This window comes from Hypanus sabinus, chromosome 3 (assembly GCF_030144855.1).
Source record: "Hypanus sabinus isolate sHypSab1 chromosome 3, sHypSab1.hap1, whole genome shotgun sequence".
Classification (NCBI taxonomy): domain Eukaryota; kingdom Metazoa; phylum Chordata; class Chondrichthyes; order Myliobatiformes; family Dasyatidae; genus Hypanus; species Hypanus sabinus.
Window position 1 is genome coordinate 71809706 of NC_082708.1, and position 16883 is coordinate 71826588.

Sequence of the window (16883 nt, forward strand, 5' to 3'; positions counted from 1 at the left end):
TCTAAGTTTGCTGATAATACTAAATTGAATGGAAGAGCAACTTGCATAGAGTATGTGGTGAGTCTGCAGAGAGGTATAGATGGGTTAGGTGAGTGAACAAGGATACATAAGAACATAAGAAATAGGAGCAGGAGTAGGCCATCTGGCCCGTCGAGCCTGCTCCCCCATTCAATAAGATCATGGCTGATCTGACCATGGACTCATTTCCACCTACCTGCCTTTTCCCCATACCCTTTAATTCCCTACTATGCAAAAATCCATCCAACCTTGTTAAAATATATTTACTGAGGTAGCTTCCACTACTTCATTGGGCAGAGAATTCCACAGATTCAGCACTCTTTGGGAAAAGCAGTTCCTCCTTGTCTCCATCCTAAATCTATTGCCCCTAAACTTGAGGCCCTTAGTCTTAGATTCATCTACCAGTGGAAACAACTTTACCGCCTCTATCTTATCTATCTTTTTCATAATTTATATGTTTCTATAAGATCTCCTCTCATTCTTCTGAATTCCAGCAAGTACAGTCCCAGGCGACTTAATCTCTCCTCATGTGGCACGTGGCCAAGTGGATAAAGGCGTTGGTCTCGTGATCTGAAGGTCGCCAGATCGAGCCTTAGCTGAGGCAGTGTGTTGTGTCCTTGAGCAAGACACATTGCTCTGTGACGACACCGGTGCTCAATCATCATTGAAAATCGATGGACAGCCGAAGAGTCTCTCCTCATAGTCTAACCCCCTCATCTCTGGAATCATCCTGGTGGTCCTCCTCTGCACCGCCTCCAAAGCCAGTATATCTTTCCTCGAGTAAGGAGACCAGAACTGTACTCAGTACTCCAGTTGTAGCCTCACCAGTACCTTGTACAGTTGCAGCATAACCTCCCTGCTCTTAAATTAAATCCCTCTAGCAATGAAGGCCAACATTCCATTTGCCTTCTTGATAGCCTGCTGCAGTTGCAAACTAACCTTTTGTGGTTCATGCCCAAGCACTCCCAAGTCCCTCTGCACAGCAGCATGTTGCAATCTTTCACCATTTAAATAATAATCTGCTCTTCCATTTTTCCTTTCAAAGTGGATGTCCTCGCATTTACCAACATTGTACTCCATCTGCCAGACCCTTGCCCACTCCCTTAACCTATCTATATCTCTTGGCTGACTCTGCATATCTTCTGCACAACTTGCTTTTCCACTCAATTTAGTATCATCAACAAACTTAGATACGCTACACTCGGTCCCCTCTTCCAGATTGTTCATGTATATTGTGAATAGTTGTGGGCCCAGTACCGACCCCTGCGGGACACCACTCACCACAGATTGTCAGCCAGAATAACACCCGTATATCCCAACTCTCTGCTTTCTATTAATTAACCACTACTCTATCCATGCTAATATATAATCCCCCAACTCTATGCATCCTTATGGATAAGTCTTTTATGCAGCACCCTATCGAACGCCTTCTGGAATTCAGGTAAATAACATCCATCTGTTCCCCTCTATCCACTGCACTCATTATATCCTCAAAGAACTCCAGTAAGTTTGTCAAACAGGACCTGCCTTTGCTGAATCCATATTACGTCTGCCTGATGGATCCATTTCTTTCCAGATGCCTTGCTATTTCTTCCTTAATAATAGCTTCAAGCATTTTCACTGCTATAGATGTTACTGGCCTATAGTTACCTGCCCTTTGCCTATATCCTTTTTTGAACAGTGGTGTGACATTTACCATCTTCCAATCGCCAGGACCCTTCCAGAATCAAGAGAATTTTGGTAAATTATCACCAAAGCCTCTACTATAACGTATGTCATTTCTTTCAGTACCCTGGAATGCATTCCATCAGGACCAGTGGACCTAAAGTTCTTCAGGCCCACGTGTTTGCTCCGCAGTATCTCTTTGGTGATAGCTATTCAGATCCTCACCTCCTATCACATCCATATCATCTCCCTTTAGCACGTTAGATGTGTTCTCCATGATGAAGACTGACACAAAGTAGCCATTCAAAGCCTCGGCCATTTCCTCATTACCCAATATCAATTACCCCTTTTCTTCCTCCAAGGGACCTATGTTCACTTTGGCCACCCTCTTCTACTTTATATAATTATAAAAACTTTTACTAACCATTTTTATACTCTGTGCTAATTTATTTTCATAATCTAGCTTCCCTTTCTTTATTGCTCACTTAATGGTTCTTTGTTGCTTTTTAAAATTTTCCTAATCTACTGTTGGTGCTTTGTGCGCATGAGCTTTTAGTTTGATGCCTTCTATTATATCCTTAGTTATCCAAGACTGGCTCTCTCCATCCTTTACTGTCCATGCTTTTAACTGGAACATACATTTGTTGAGCACCATGAAAAATCTCTTTGAAAGTCTTCCAGTGTTTCTCAGCCGTCCCACCATATCGCCTGTGTTCCCAGTCTACACTAGTCATATCCCCCCTCATCTCATTGTAGTCTCCATTGTTTAGGCATAATACACTGTGCCTGGTAGATTGAGTAGAGTGTTGCAGGATATGAGGTCATCCAATTTGGAATGATGAGAGATTGCAGCACATGGTTGTGGTGATGGACTTGGGTGTGCTTGTGCTTGAATTGCTGCAGGTTAGTTTACAGGTTCAATAGGTTTTCAAGGGGAAATTGGAATGTTGGCCATTATTAAAGTAATTGAATTTCAGAACAGGAAGGTTATGCTGCAACTTTACAGGGTACCGGTGAGGCCACACCTGGTGTACTACATGCTGTTCTGGTCTCCTTGCTTGAAGGAAGATACTGGCTTTAGAGGCAGTGCAGAACTATTCACCAGGTTGATTCTAGAGTTGAGAGGGTGAACCCTTGAGGAGAGATTAGATCGCCTGGGACTATACACGCTAGAATTCAGAAAAATAAGAGGGAATCTTAAGGAAACACAAAATTATGAAAGGGATAGATAAGATGGAGGCAGTAAAGTTGTTTCTACTGGTAGGTGAGACTAGAACTAGGGGACATTGCCTCAAGATTAGGGAGAATAAATTTAGGACAGTGATGATGAGAAATTGCTTTTCCCAGAGAATGAGGCATCTGTGGAATTCTCTGCTCAGGGAAGCAGTCAAGGCTATCTCATTAAATTTATTTTTCACACAGATAGATTTTTGCGGGGCAGGAACTTGAGGGTTATAGGGAAAAGACAGGTAAGTGGATCTAAGTTCACAGCCAGATCAACCATGGTCTTACTGAATGGCAGAGCAGACTCGACTGGACAGCTGGACTATCCTGCTCGTATTTCTTAAGTTGTTAAACCAAAGTTGGCTGAATTGTGACTGGGATCATTATAAACAGGATCATTACATGAATGTATAAAAATCTTGGTGATTAACCGTGCTAAGATATATTTTCTAATTGTAAAATAACAAAATGCATTGATGATAAAATGCATTGTCATGTCTGTTATCAGATCTGTGAATATTTTTGAAGTGTTGCGTTAATTACCTTGTAACTGTTCCTCATTAACAACAGAAAGAGAGATGGAGTTGATTTAACTACATGAATTTCATATCATCCTTGTGTTACACAGAGATGGCCGATCAATATGGTGGCAGAAGCATATTCTGTCATTCTGTCATCATTTTCACAGCTTTAACTATAATCATAGGAACACAAATGCTGCCTGACCTGCTGAGTATTTCCAGCACTGTCTGTTTAATGACTAATTGAACAGAACCTCACCTTGTCAGAAATAATGTGTGGAGGCTTTCCAAGTGAAATTCTGGATTGTTTTCTGAATTCTGATAGTATCACAGATAAACTCTATATTTTTCATGCTGTAAATGTTAGTGGTGGAAAGGAAATACTTGAGGTTGTAAACAATTGACAAATCCTGATTAGTTAGTTTTATCTACCATGATTTTTGCACTACCATGTACCCAAGCTGCTGAGAGAAACTGGCTTTTTAATTTCCAGATCTATGGAAGGTGGGATGAAAAGCAGGACGTAATATACAGTGATTGTAAAATATGGAGTGGATTTTGGATTTGATTCCTTGAGTGCTTTAGAGATATCCCCCTCATGTCATGAGCATGGTAGCCATCCTTGCAGTTGTCTCATGTAACATCAATCAATTAGTAGCCATCAATCAGACTCTGCTGTTGTATCGCTTGCTTGCCACTTCTGAAAGATATTGATTGGATCAATAGTTGAAGGCTCTTTACTTTTGTTTGCTTATTTATAGAAGCAAAAAATCAACAATATACTGGTTGTTAGAAAGTTAAATCATAAAAGTCAATAAAATTTTATTGGGAAGTTGGAATCGTAAGTAAGCCTTTGAGGCCACAATCAAGTAATTTAATAGATTTCAAGCATTTTTCTGCATATTATAATCAGCGTATAGCTTTATCCTTTAGGACAATGAAGGAATTCATTATAATTGCAAACATAGTGTCACACTGGTGTCAGTAGCTGCACAGCTGATGTTTTTCCATTTTTATTTTGATCAACCAAAGCTAATGTGTGCCATGTTTCTGTGGAAATGAGGGTGAATTCTAATGTTTAGTAATTGGGTAGCACTGGTATCATAAGCCAAACAGCTGTTGGAAAAAATTGAGATATCAGATTGCTATTATACCAGTTTATTCTATTGTCCAGTTTAGTCATAATTAAACATTTTGGGAGGCAAATATTTTGATTGCGATGGTATCATCTTATTCAGTTATAAAATTTGATGAAAAATTACCCATTCTTATTTTGAGTCCCCTGTGACCTTTTTCCACCCTAGTTTTTTTTTATCTCCTCCAACTCTGCAGTCCTCCAAAAGACCCATAGTTTCCCATTCTGCCCTCTTTTAATTTAATTGCTCCACAATATCTTCAGGTCCCTAAGCCCTAACAGCTGGAACTCTGTCTTTTCCAGACCTTTTTTCCTGTTCTTTATAACTTGTACTTTTCACGAGGTTCCTCTTAAAAGCTACCTTTGTGACCAGTCTTTTCCTCATTTACACCGATAATTCCCTTGTGTGGCTGCCTTGTATTTTGTTTAGTAACACTCCTATAAAGTGGCTTTAGTTAGTTTGTATAATGAAGCCAGTATGTATGTTCCTGATACTAAATGGAGAATAGAAAATGCGTAGATGAAGCCCTGGACGATAATTTTTCTGTAAAGCCTACTATGCCTTCTATAGTATCGACCCAGACATTATCATGCAGCTCCAATTTAAAATTATTGCCTCGGCTCAGGTTAGTTCTAAAGTTGTTTCATTGATATACAATAGTTGCAATAATGGATTGGTAGAGAGTTCTGTATGGCCATATTTGAAGATATTTACTTTTGGGTGTAAATGCTCTCAAACAAGAGACTGCGCATCTTTCAGCTACAAGTTTGGTGTCCATTCAAGTACCATAATCAATATACATTTTCCGATATGTTTTATGTCAGATATTAAAAAGAAAGTAGAACATAGGGTAATCTAGCAGTGAGTGTAAAGACTGTAAAACACTACAGATAAGTTAAAAAGAAATAATTACAAAAGGGGCCTCAGAATTATTTTTGGGGAATAAAGACAGCAGAAAATTAAACAAGCATTTTGTCCTACCTTCACAAAACAACATGTTAAGAAGAACATAAAATAACATGCCTAACAGTGCGTGAAGAATGAAAGTAATCATCTTCAGGCTTTTTAGCAGAAAAGTGGGTAAGACCGAGAGCTGGTAAATCCCCTGGACACAATGCCCTGTAATGGGGTTTATTGAAGATGGTCTTCCGAAAAGGAGGGAATATATATACACCAGTTAACTTAGCATCAGTCATATGAGAAATGCCAGAACATATTGCCAAGGAAGTTGTAAAATGGTCTTTAGAAAAAAAAATAGAATTGTCAGGAGTCAGAATGGATGTGCAGTGGATTCTGTTTCATTGGGACACATCAAGGCCAGTACATTTTGGCCCAATTACGCGATTCACACCCAGTTAGCCAAAGTTTCATGGAAGTAGTTAAAAAGGTATAAAAAAGAGAAACTAAGTGACACTATGTATTTAAATGAAAAACAGAACAAATTAGAGCACTATCAATACCACTACAGTGGTATAAAACTGCATTAGTTCCTAATAGCTGTAGATGGAGGAGTTCATGCAGTGTATGCTGCCAAGTTCCTTTGACTATAAATGAGCAAAATCAGCACAGATGCCTCGTCTTACTGTTTATTTCTCACCAATGATCGATGACAAAAATCACTGCTTTTTAAACACAACCACATGCAAATGATGCTATTTAAAAACTGGTAGCTTCAAACGGAGTAGTGTCTAATGGCTACACAAGTTAGAAACTGGCAACCATCTCTGGCCCCATCTAGAGAGAATCTTGTCTTATTTGCTCAATTTGTTTTTGTTCTTTAAGGGTTGGCCCAAATAAGCAACCGCCTCAATTAACCAGAATCCACTGTATTAAAATTGTATTTCACACATCAGATTTTTGTTCCCTTTTCAAGTTTTAACTTGGAAGATAAGTAAGGGGGAAGCAGTATTTCACAAGGTACTTTTTAAGAAAAAAAAAATTAGAGCATGTGAGATTGGGGATATTATACTCGTGAGGACCAAGAATACTTCAATTGACAGAAAATGTAAAAAAAAAGTATGAATGTATAATTTTAGATATTGAGAGGCAATAACTTGCAGGGCACTATAATGGTTGTTGCTGTTCACAATTTATGTCAATCATTTGAGTTGGGGGGAAGGGGTTGGGCAGGCAAATATTAAATCAAATTACCAATGACGTGAAACTAGGTGGCAATGTGAGTTATGAGGAAAATGCTTTGCGGAAGACAGGCTAAGTGAGTGATCTCAGACTTGGCATAGGGAATATTATAATATGCAGAAAGATGGGTTGTCATCCACTGATTTTTTTTTTAAAGTAGGAGGGTATATTTTTTAATGAAGAGATTAAAAGTAGTCAAAGAGATGAGTATCCTTGTACACAAATTGCTGAGAGCTATCATACAAGTCGTGCTAGCAATGGAAGGCAAATGGTATGAGTGTTTAAGTATAAGAGTAAGGTCAGACATATCACCACAATTTACAAGGGCTTTTCTGAGACTGTCCTTTGAAGACAGTGCATGGATCTCATCTCCATATCAAAGAACGGTTGTGTTAATGATAGAGTGCAACAAGATTTCACCAGATTAATTTCTGGGCTTGTTCTAAAATGAGAGGTTAAGCAGATTGTGCTCATTCTCAATGAAGATTAGAAGCATGTTGGTGATTTTAGTAACACATGGCAGAATTCTCAAAAGGGCATCAAAGAGTTGATGCTAGGATAATATTTCCTCCTCGTGTGTAGAACCACAGACTGTGGTCTCACAGTCATCCATTAAAGACAGAAATTAAGTAAATTTTATTTGTTGCCTATTCTTGTGTCAACTAATTGGAAGAGCTATGATTAGCAATTCTAACAAATTGTAAATTCATTTCCACTCAATCTATATTTCTAATAATTTGTTTTCAGAACTGCAGATCTCTTAAGTAATGGATTCATACACTTGATTTATGCTTTTGAAAAGCTATGCTCTATATTCAATAATTTTCTTTGTTTTTTCAAACTATCACAAATTAATACCATCTTTATTTGAAAACACATGTGTCCATGTGTCCAAAACTATTTGCTGCTAATTATGCTCTAAAATTACACTGGAACCACTAGGCTACTAGAACTTATCTAAATTAATCAAGATAAATCTGTGAAAAAATTCTTAACCTTTTCTATTTTGACAATTAATGCCCTAAAATGTTACCTTGTCTGCAATTTTTATCTCAACAAAAATATTTTTACATGTTTTCTTTAAATCTTATCATTGGTGTGATGACTTGGAATGTTAGCCGAAACTCTTGTAAACATTAATTTTGCAGGAAAATTAAGAAGTAAAACAATGAGTTAATGGTTGTGGGATTATGGATATTTTAAAACTGATTTGTGACTTATTAGAACTTTTATGCTACAATAACTTAAGTTAGCAAATAAAGCTTTTTTTAAAAAAAATAAACTTTCATTTCATTCAGAGTAAGAGTTTGGATTAGTTGGTATCATTCTCATTGTCTGATTGAGCAGGTTAAGACCTACAGCAGTGCTCGAGTATTGAGAATATCCCAAAATGCTTACCGAAACTACCACTTTTACTAGCCTTGGCAAATCAAGGTTCAATTTATTTTAAAATAGCCTTTTTGCATTTCTTAAAACTAATCATGTTTGGTAATGTGGCACACTTTGCACTATTATTTATAAAAAAGAAACAGTAAAATTATTTAAGTTATAAAACAAATATTGGAAATCTGAAATAGAACAGAAACTGCTGAGCTGCTGAGGAAATTAGAAGGGAGAAGAAGGAGTGTAATGTTTTAGCTCAGTGACCTGAACTTTCTTATGAAATGTTACTGAAATGAAAATTTGATGCTGCTTCCATTTATACATGGCATGCTGAGAATTTATAATTTCTTTTTGTTGCTCAAGTTCAATGGTACCTTTTGCTGCATTTCATTGCATTTCAAAGAGACTAACTGTAGGTGAAGCTTTGATCTGTTTCTGAGAGATTCAGGTTATCCTGCAGATTTTTCATTTTGATTACTTGATACAGGCAAATCAATAATCCATTTGGAATAAGAAGAAAAGTGGGCAACAATGAATTTCACCAGCTTAATTGTTCCCATTAATTAATGTTTTCCCCGTCCAACATCAGCCCTAATTCCATAATATATGTGAACATCCATCATTGTAAATTACAAACATAACAGCATATGGATTTTCTTTGGTACTAAGGATACGAGAATTAATTTTACAGACTAAACTGCATTTTGCTTTCTTGAAAATTTTTGGTATCTTTTTTTCCTATTTGGTTGCTGATATAACCAAAATCAAGTGCCTCTGAATATTAAATATCTACCATCTAATTCATTGAATATAGCTTTAACTGCAAAGATTTTCAAATAAGAAATATGAGCTACGCTTTCCTTTCTACCTGAGTCTGCCTGGCTTGATCCCAGCAAACAGAAAACCTGCTTCACAGAGCTTACCTTGTTCTCCATTTTTAATGTAGACAAGGAGTATTTGAAGGAGAAGGAAAAGCTGGAAATCGAGCTAGCCACAGTGCATTCAACCAATGAGGATCAGAGAAAACGTATTGAGGTCTTGGAACAGGCACTGAACAATGCCCAGGCCAAAGTGGTCAGATTGGAGGAGGAGGTGAGCTGATAACCACAATGTTGAGTATCATTTAGTTTGATTTGATTGTGCACCTTGGTGAGAGCCAGGTCCAACACAGTTGGTATTTGGTATACATCAAACAGATTTGCTACTTTTACAGATTTGTGTAGTGCTGTGAAAATGGCGTGTCAAAACAAAACTGAGAACAAAAATGTTAGATTTCAGTTATTTGTATTCCTTGTATTTATTTATTTATTAAATTTAGAAAATTACAAAGAATAAATGTGATGATAAATGGTGAGAAAAATAATATTAACCCTCCCCCCCCCCCAACCCTTATCTAAAGAAGGAAAAAAAAGAGAGAAAGATTGCCTGGATATCGGAGGATCCCCACATGCTCCATGGAGTTCAAAATAATTTTAATATTTATTTTTACTTTCCCCAATTACTTTATAATTTTATCTTCAAAGGACCTATGTATTTAATCCTATCTTTTGTAGGTATGGGAGCCAAATTTTCAAAAATATATCATATTCATTTCTTAGATTGTATGTAATTTTTTCAAGTGGAATACAACTATGTATTTCATTACTCCAATGATCCATAGTTAAATATAAATCAGATTTCCAAGTAACTGCGATAACTTTTTTGGCTACTGCCAATGCAATTTTCATAAATTTTTTCTGATACTTATTCAATTTAAGTTTCGGTATTGTCCCTTCAATGACTCCTAATAAAAATAATACTGGACTATGTGGGAGTTGTACTCCAGTAATTTGTTCCAATAAAAGTCTTAGATTTATCCAAAATGGTTGAATTTTAAAACAAGACCAAGTAGAATGTAAAAAAGTACCAATTTCTTGATTACATCAAAAACATTGATCAGACATATTTGAATTTAATCTGTTTATTTTCTGTGGTGTTATATATAATTGATGTAAAAAATTATATTGTATTAATCTGTTGAACATTTATTGTATTTCTCATACTATCAGAACATAATCTTGACCAGTTTTTTCCATCAATTTTAACATTTGAATCAAATTCCCATTTTTGTCTTGATTTATGAATTCCTGATTTAATTGTCTGTTTTTGAATCAAATTATACATACAAGATGTAAATTTTTTAATTTTTCCTTTTCGAATTAATATTTCTAACTCACTAGATTTTGGCATCAACATTGTTTGACCCAGCTTTCCTCGTAAATAAGCCTTTAATTGAAAATAACAGAAAAGAGTGTTATTTGATATTTTATATTTATTTTTTAATTAATCAAACGACATCAATATACCTCCTTCAAAACAATCACCTATATATTTAATCCCCTTTTGGAACCAATTATGTAAAAGTTTATTATCCATTGTAAAAGGAATAAGCCTATTTTGAATTAAAGTTCTTTTTGCTAATGAAGATTTCTTTATTTCATCCTCCATATTTACCTTATTCCATAAATCAATCAAGTGTCTTAATATAGGAGATTCTTTTTTTCCCATATCCATTTAGATACCCATTTATATATAAAATCTTCTGGTATATTTTCTCCTATCTTATCTAATTCTATTCTAATCCATGCCGGTTTTTCTTCATCAAAAAAAGACGCAATAAATCTAAGTTGATTTGCTTTATAATAACTCTTAAAATTTGGAAGTTGTAACCCTCCTAAATCAAATTTACATGTCAATTTTTCCAATGATATTCTTGACATCTTTCCTTTCCAAAGAAATGTCCTTACATATTTATTCGGTTCTTGAAAAAACATCTGAGGTAATTGTATTGGTAAAGTTTGAAATAAATATTGCAATCTCGGAAATATAATCATTTTTACAGCATTAACTCCACCTATTAATGTTATTGGTAACATCATCCATTTATCAAGATCCTCTTTTTTTAATAATGGCAAATAATTTTGTTTATATGAATTTTTTACATCATTCTCAACTCTAATACCTAAATATTTTATCCCATTTATTGACCATCGAAATTGAGTTACTAATCGACATTGATTATAATTTCCTTTGGTAAGGAGTAAAATTTCACTTTTATCCCAATTTACTTTATACCCTGATACTTTTCCATATTCTTCCAATCTAAAAGATAATCTTTGCAAAGATTGCAATGGGTTTGTTAAATAAATCAAAACATCATCAGCAAATAAATTAATCTTATATTCTTCTTGATTAACTCTAAAGCCCCCAATGTCTGAATCTGGTCTAATTAATTCAGCTAATAGTTCTATTGCCAATACAAATAAAGCAGGTGGTAATGGGCAGCCTTGTCTGGTTGACCCCATTAAGCAAAATAGTGTTGAAATCTGACCATTTGTAACTACTTTAGTTTGAGGATTAGTATTTAAGGTTTTAATCCATTGTATAAAAGATTTTCCTAACTCATATTTTTCCAATACCTTAAATAAAAAATCCCATTCCAATCTATCAAATGCTTTTTCTGCATCCAAAGCAACTGCCACACTCATTTCCTCTCTTTTTTGTGCCAAATGAATTATACTAACTAACTGGGTTATATTGTCCATTGATTGTCTGTTTTTAATAAAACCTGTTTGATCCTATGTATAAATTTTGGTAAATATTAAGATATTCTATTAGATAAAATTTTTGCTATTATTTTATAATCTGTATTCAACAAAGAAATAGGCCTATATGATGTTGGTTTTAAGGATCTCTATCTTTTTTTGGCAATACTGTTATGATCGCTGTTAAAAAAGATTGTGGGAGTTTATGCATTCTTTCCACTTGGTATATTAATTCCATAAAAGGAGGCATTAATCAATCTTTAAATTTTTTATATAAAATTCAGGAGGAAAACCATCTTCTCCTGGGGATTTATTACTCTGAAGTGATCCTAAAGCTTTTTCAACCTCTTTTAATGTAAAGGGCCTATCTAATCCTTTCTGTTCTTCCAAATTTAATTTTGGAAGGGTTATTTGTGATAAAAATTTATATATCTCAGCAATCTTATTTTGTGATTCTGATTGATATTGTTCAGTATAAAATTTTTTAAAAGTTTCATTAATTTCTAAAGGTTTATAAGTAACCTTATTTACACTTGTTCTAATTGCATTTTTGTTTTAGAAGCCTGTTCTGTTTTCAACTGCCAAGCAAGAATTTTATGTGATCTTTCACCTAATTCGTAATATTTCTGTTTAGTTCTCATAATTACTTTTTCTGTACGATATGTCTGGAGTGTATTATATTGTAGTTTTTTATTAACAAGTTGTCTTCGTTTTTCTTCTGTCATATATCTTTGAGATTCTTTTTCTAACTTTATGATATCTTTTTCCAATTGATCTATTTCTGCCATGTATTCCTTCTTAATTTTAGATGTATAACTTATAATCTGACCCCTTAAATATGCTTCCATCGCTTCCCATAATACAATTTTATCCTCCACTGAATGTAAATTTGTAGCCAAAAAAAATTCTGTTTTTTCATAAAATCACAAAAATCTTGACATTTTAATAAAATTGAATTAAATCTCCATCTATAAATCGATTCCTCCTTATCCATCATTATCATTGTCATTATCAAGGGGGAATGATCTGACAGTATTCTTGCTTTATTTTCCACACTTTTCACTCTATCTTGAATATTTGATAATAAAAAAAATCAATCCTTGAGTAAGTTTTATGTCTATTTGAATAAAATGAATAATCTCTTTCTCTTGGATTAATTTTCCTCCATATATCAATCAGGTTTAAATCTTTCATTAATGATAAAGTTAGTTTTAATACTTTTGGTTTTGTAGCAATTTTACTTGACCTATCCAAAACTGGATCTAAACAAAAATTAAAATCTCCACCTATTAATATTTTATTTTGCGCATCAGCCAAGTTCAAAAAAACTTGTATGAATTTTGCATCATTTTCATTTGGTGTATAAATGTTCATAAAAGTCCATAATTCTGAACAAAATTGACAATGTATAATCACATATCTCCCCCCAGAATCAATTATTACATTTTGTATTTTAATTGGTAAAGATTTATTAACCAAAATTGCAACTCCTCTCGATTTTGAATTAAATAAAGCTGCAATGACATTTTCAACCCAATTTCTCTTTAATTTCTTAAGTTCTGTTTCTGTTAAATGTGTTTCTTGTACAAAAGCTATATGTCCTTTCATTTTCTTAATATATGTTAAAACTCTTTTTCTTTTCACAAGTCCATTAATTCCATTAACATTAAAACTTAAAAAAATAAGTAAATTAATCATTCATAATACCTTGGGAACTCTTTAAAATTCTCCATGTTGCTATGAGTTTCTCCCCACCCATCCAGGCAAAAAGAAGAAAAGTAGAAGATAACTAATATATAAGAAAAACAACAAAATACCCCCCCACTAATGTTGCGAATAAAAAGAACACAACATTACCCCCCCCCCCATTTTATGGGTCATGGCAATCACCATGATTGTACATGTGAAACTCGCAGCCATCGATCAGGAACTCTTCCAGCTCCCCCTCAAAAAAAAAAGAAAATATATTAGTGAAGAAAAAAAATAATTAATGTCTCTACTCCCAATTAATACTCCTCAACTATTTTTTTAATATAAATGTCCATCAAGTCCAACTTTATTTCAGTCTTCATCATTAGTCCATTTCATTTCTATAATTCTTTACTTCTTCGTGGACATCAGGTAATTCTTGTACAAATTCCTCCGCTTTCCGGTCGTCAACAAAAAATCTTCTTTCTTCGTTATCCAGGAAAATTATCAATTTTGCTGGATAGCTCAATAAAAATTTATAGCCCTTTTCCCATAAAGATTTTTTCATTGGATTAAATTCCTTCTGCCTCTTCAGAAGATCGTAATTTATGTCTGGATAAAAAAAAACTCTTTTCCCTCCTATTATCAATGTATCATTTCTCTTTTTAGCACCTTGAATAGCTGCCTTCAAGATTATTTCTTTATCTTGGTACCTTAAACATTTTATCAAAATTGATCTTGGATTTTGATCTTGTTGAGGTCTTGGTCTTAAAGCTCTGTGTGCTCTTTCAATTTCAATTACTTGGCTTCCTTCTTTCATCTCTAACATTTTCGGAATCCATTCTTGAAAGAATTTTATTGGATTTTCTCCCTCTGTACCTTCCATAAGACCAACAATTTTGATATTATTTCGTCTACTAGAGTTTTCAAGCGCATCTATTTTTTTCAACATCAGTTTTCTTTCTATTGTCCAGGCAAGATTACTGTCTTCTATCTTATCTATTCTTTCAGTGTTTTCTTCCACTTTTACTTCCATCTCTTTAACTTTATTATCCATCTTCTTTTGTTTTTCCACCACATTATCGAGTTTATTCAGTATCCTTCTTATAGCTTTTAATTCATTCATAATATATATCAGGATATCTTTTATGTCTCCTTTAATCTCTTCCTTCTTTTCCTCTTCTTCTTACTCTGAATTTCCCAAAGAGTCTGATTCCACGTCCGATTCACTTCCAACCGTAGTTGGGATATGTAATTTTGTTAATATCTGTTCATGCATACTTTCACGCATGCGTTGTTCTTGCCGTTTCTTCTTGGAGACCGCCGACATTGCTGCAACTTCCGGTCCTGCATCATCAGAAGTGCCATGCACTTCGCCAGGAGGAGATCCAACTTGAGTCCAAGGCTTCACCGAAACGGTTAGGCCTTTTTCTCCGCCAATTTGTGCAGTCTTCAAAGTAGTAGCTTTCTTCTGTTTCGGTTTAGGAGCCATATCAAAAGATAATCCTGAGTTACTTATAAATAGTTTCTAGTAGATATTTGTTAACTCTTCTTCATTTAAACCCTATTTCATTACTTTTTACAAGGGAGCTGGATTCCCAACGTCTCGACCCTACGTCATCATGTGACGCCCCTCAGTTATTCGTATTCCTGGTTCTTCATGAATGTATGTTATTTATCTTAGCTGATCCACCTTTGTGTCCACTTTTATTCAAATCATTCCTTACAGAAAATAAAGCTGAAGTTTACTACGTAGCGACTTTTTGAAAGCCCATTTACTTTTCCCTCAGGCATCAGCGATTGAACACATTTGAAATGTATGGTTAAAATATTTTCAAAGGCAATCCCTTTTTTTAAAGATGTGTTTCTGCATGTCCATTAAGGTGTATGAAGATTGTGTAAGAATTTAAACACTTACATTTTTCATACGAAGCATAGAATCAAACTATAATCTGAATTTATAAAATTTCAACATCCAAAGAGTCTTGACACAAGAGTGGGATTCTTTTTACATCCCAGATGTGTTTTTTACTGTTAAAGTGATAGCTTGTGATTGTGTAGTAAGGAATATTTTACTGGAATAGTTCACTCTGGCAGTATCCTAGTCTACGGCAACCCGAAGACGTGGGATGGACAGGGGCTTGGCTTCACACTGGAGGTGCCACAATGTTTCTGCCTTTCCCAGTTTTCCATTTCCTGTTGCCATTGTGTGGTTTCAAAGTGCTGGCTGTTTGTAGCATATTCTTAGTCCATCTAGAGCAGCGCTGGGTGAGCTTCCAATAATTGAATAACTTTATCACTACATTACTTCATGCTTTCCTTGAGGTTGTCTTTGAAATACTTGCTGTGCTCTCCTCTTGAGGCTGTGCCAAGACTGAGCTCATTCTAACCCTTGTGGTGTCTCTGAATGAGGCAACCATTTCAAATTTAGTGGTGCAAAATGCTGTGTTTTGATCAGTCCTACTGGGAACTAAGTTGAGACAATTTAAACTTTTGCCACCATATCCTGTTTACAAAGTATAACTGTTCTTGCCATCCCAACTTCATAGTCTTTTAACAAGTAGACCAGTCATAATTCAAAGAACTTCCTTAGCAAAGGGTAAAAAGTACAGATCAAAGCAAGTTGTCCATTGCCAGCTTAACTGCTTGCCAGAACCTCCCAAGCTCCTCTGCTTTTCCCTGAAATACAGTTAGTGCTTTAAATGAGAGCACTTGCCATTATTCTAACTTTTTAATCCAGTAGTTTAACATGGGAACATTAAAAATCCCATTGTAAATTTTCCTTTGAAATTTGTGTCAATCATCTTGGAAATGAACCCACATGTAAAGTACAAAACAGAGCATGCTTGCATGAAATTACTGTCATGTATACATTTTAGAAATATTTTTTATGTTCCTTTTACAGCTGTTCACTTGGCCTTGAACCACATGGACAACAGACAGGCTGCTGTTTATAGATTACAGGTTAATCATTACTAATCAACAAGCTTCAAAACCTGGGTCTCTGTACCTCTTCTGTAACTGGTTCATTGGCTTCCTCATCAGGAGACCACAGTCAGTGCAGATTGGTAATAATGCCTGCTCGCTGACAATCAACATGGGTGCACCTCAAGGATTTGTGCTTAGCCCACTGCTCTGCTTTCTCTACACTCAGTGGATAATCTGAGTCTTCCCACAGCTATGCAAGATTACCGGCAATATAGCTGATAACTGGGAATGCTTCAAACAGCGATTCAATATGTATTTAGTGGTGAGTAGAGCCGGAGGCATGGAGGAAAAATTGAAAGTGTCTATCTTTCTACACGTAATTAGCGAAGATGATTTAGATATCTATAACAACTTCCAAATTGATGAGACAGCCTTGACCTTGAACACTCCAATGACAAAACTTGAGGTGTATTTTTTCCCAACTAAAAATGTTAAGTTTGAGAGATACATGTTCTTCTCCTGTGACCAGAAACAAGGTGTTAGTTTTGATCAATACTAAACTGAACTTCACACACTGAGTAAGTACTGTGAGTTTG

At 35.0% G+C, this 16883-nt stretch overlaps 1 protein-coding gene across 3 annotated transcripts in view; it reads left to right on the top strand.

Moving 5' to 3' along the window:
• amotl1 (angiomotin like 1) overlaps window positions 1–16883 on the top strand; it is a 110778-nt gene that overhangs the window by 65361 nt on the left and 28534 nt on the right. For all 3 annotated transcript variants that reach the window (XM_059964633.1, XM_059964634.1, XM_059964632.1), the window contains exon 7: window positions 9033–9178. In XM_059964633.1, the coding sequence (XP_059820616.1) occupies window positions 9033–9178 (146 nt within the window). The remainder of the gene's footprint in view (window positions 1–9032; window positions 9179–16883) is intronic.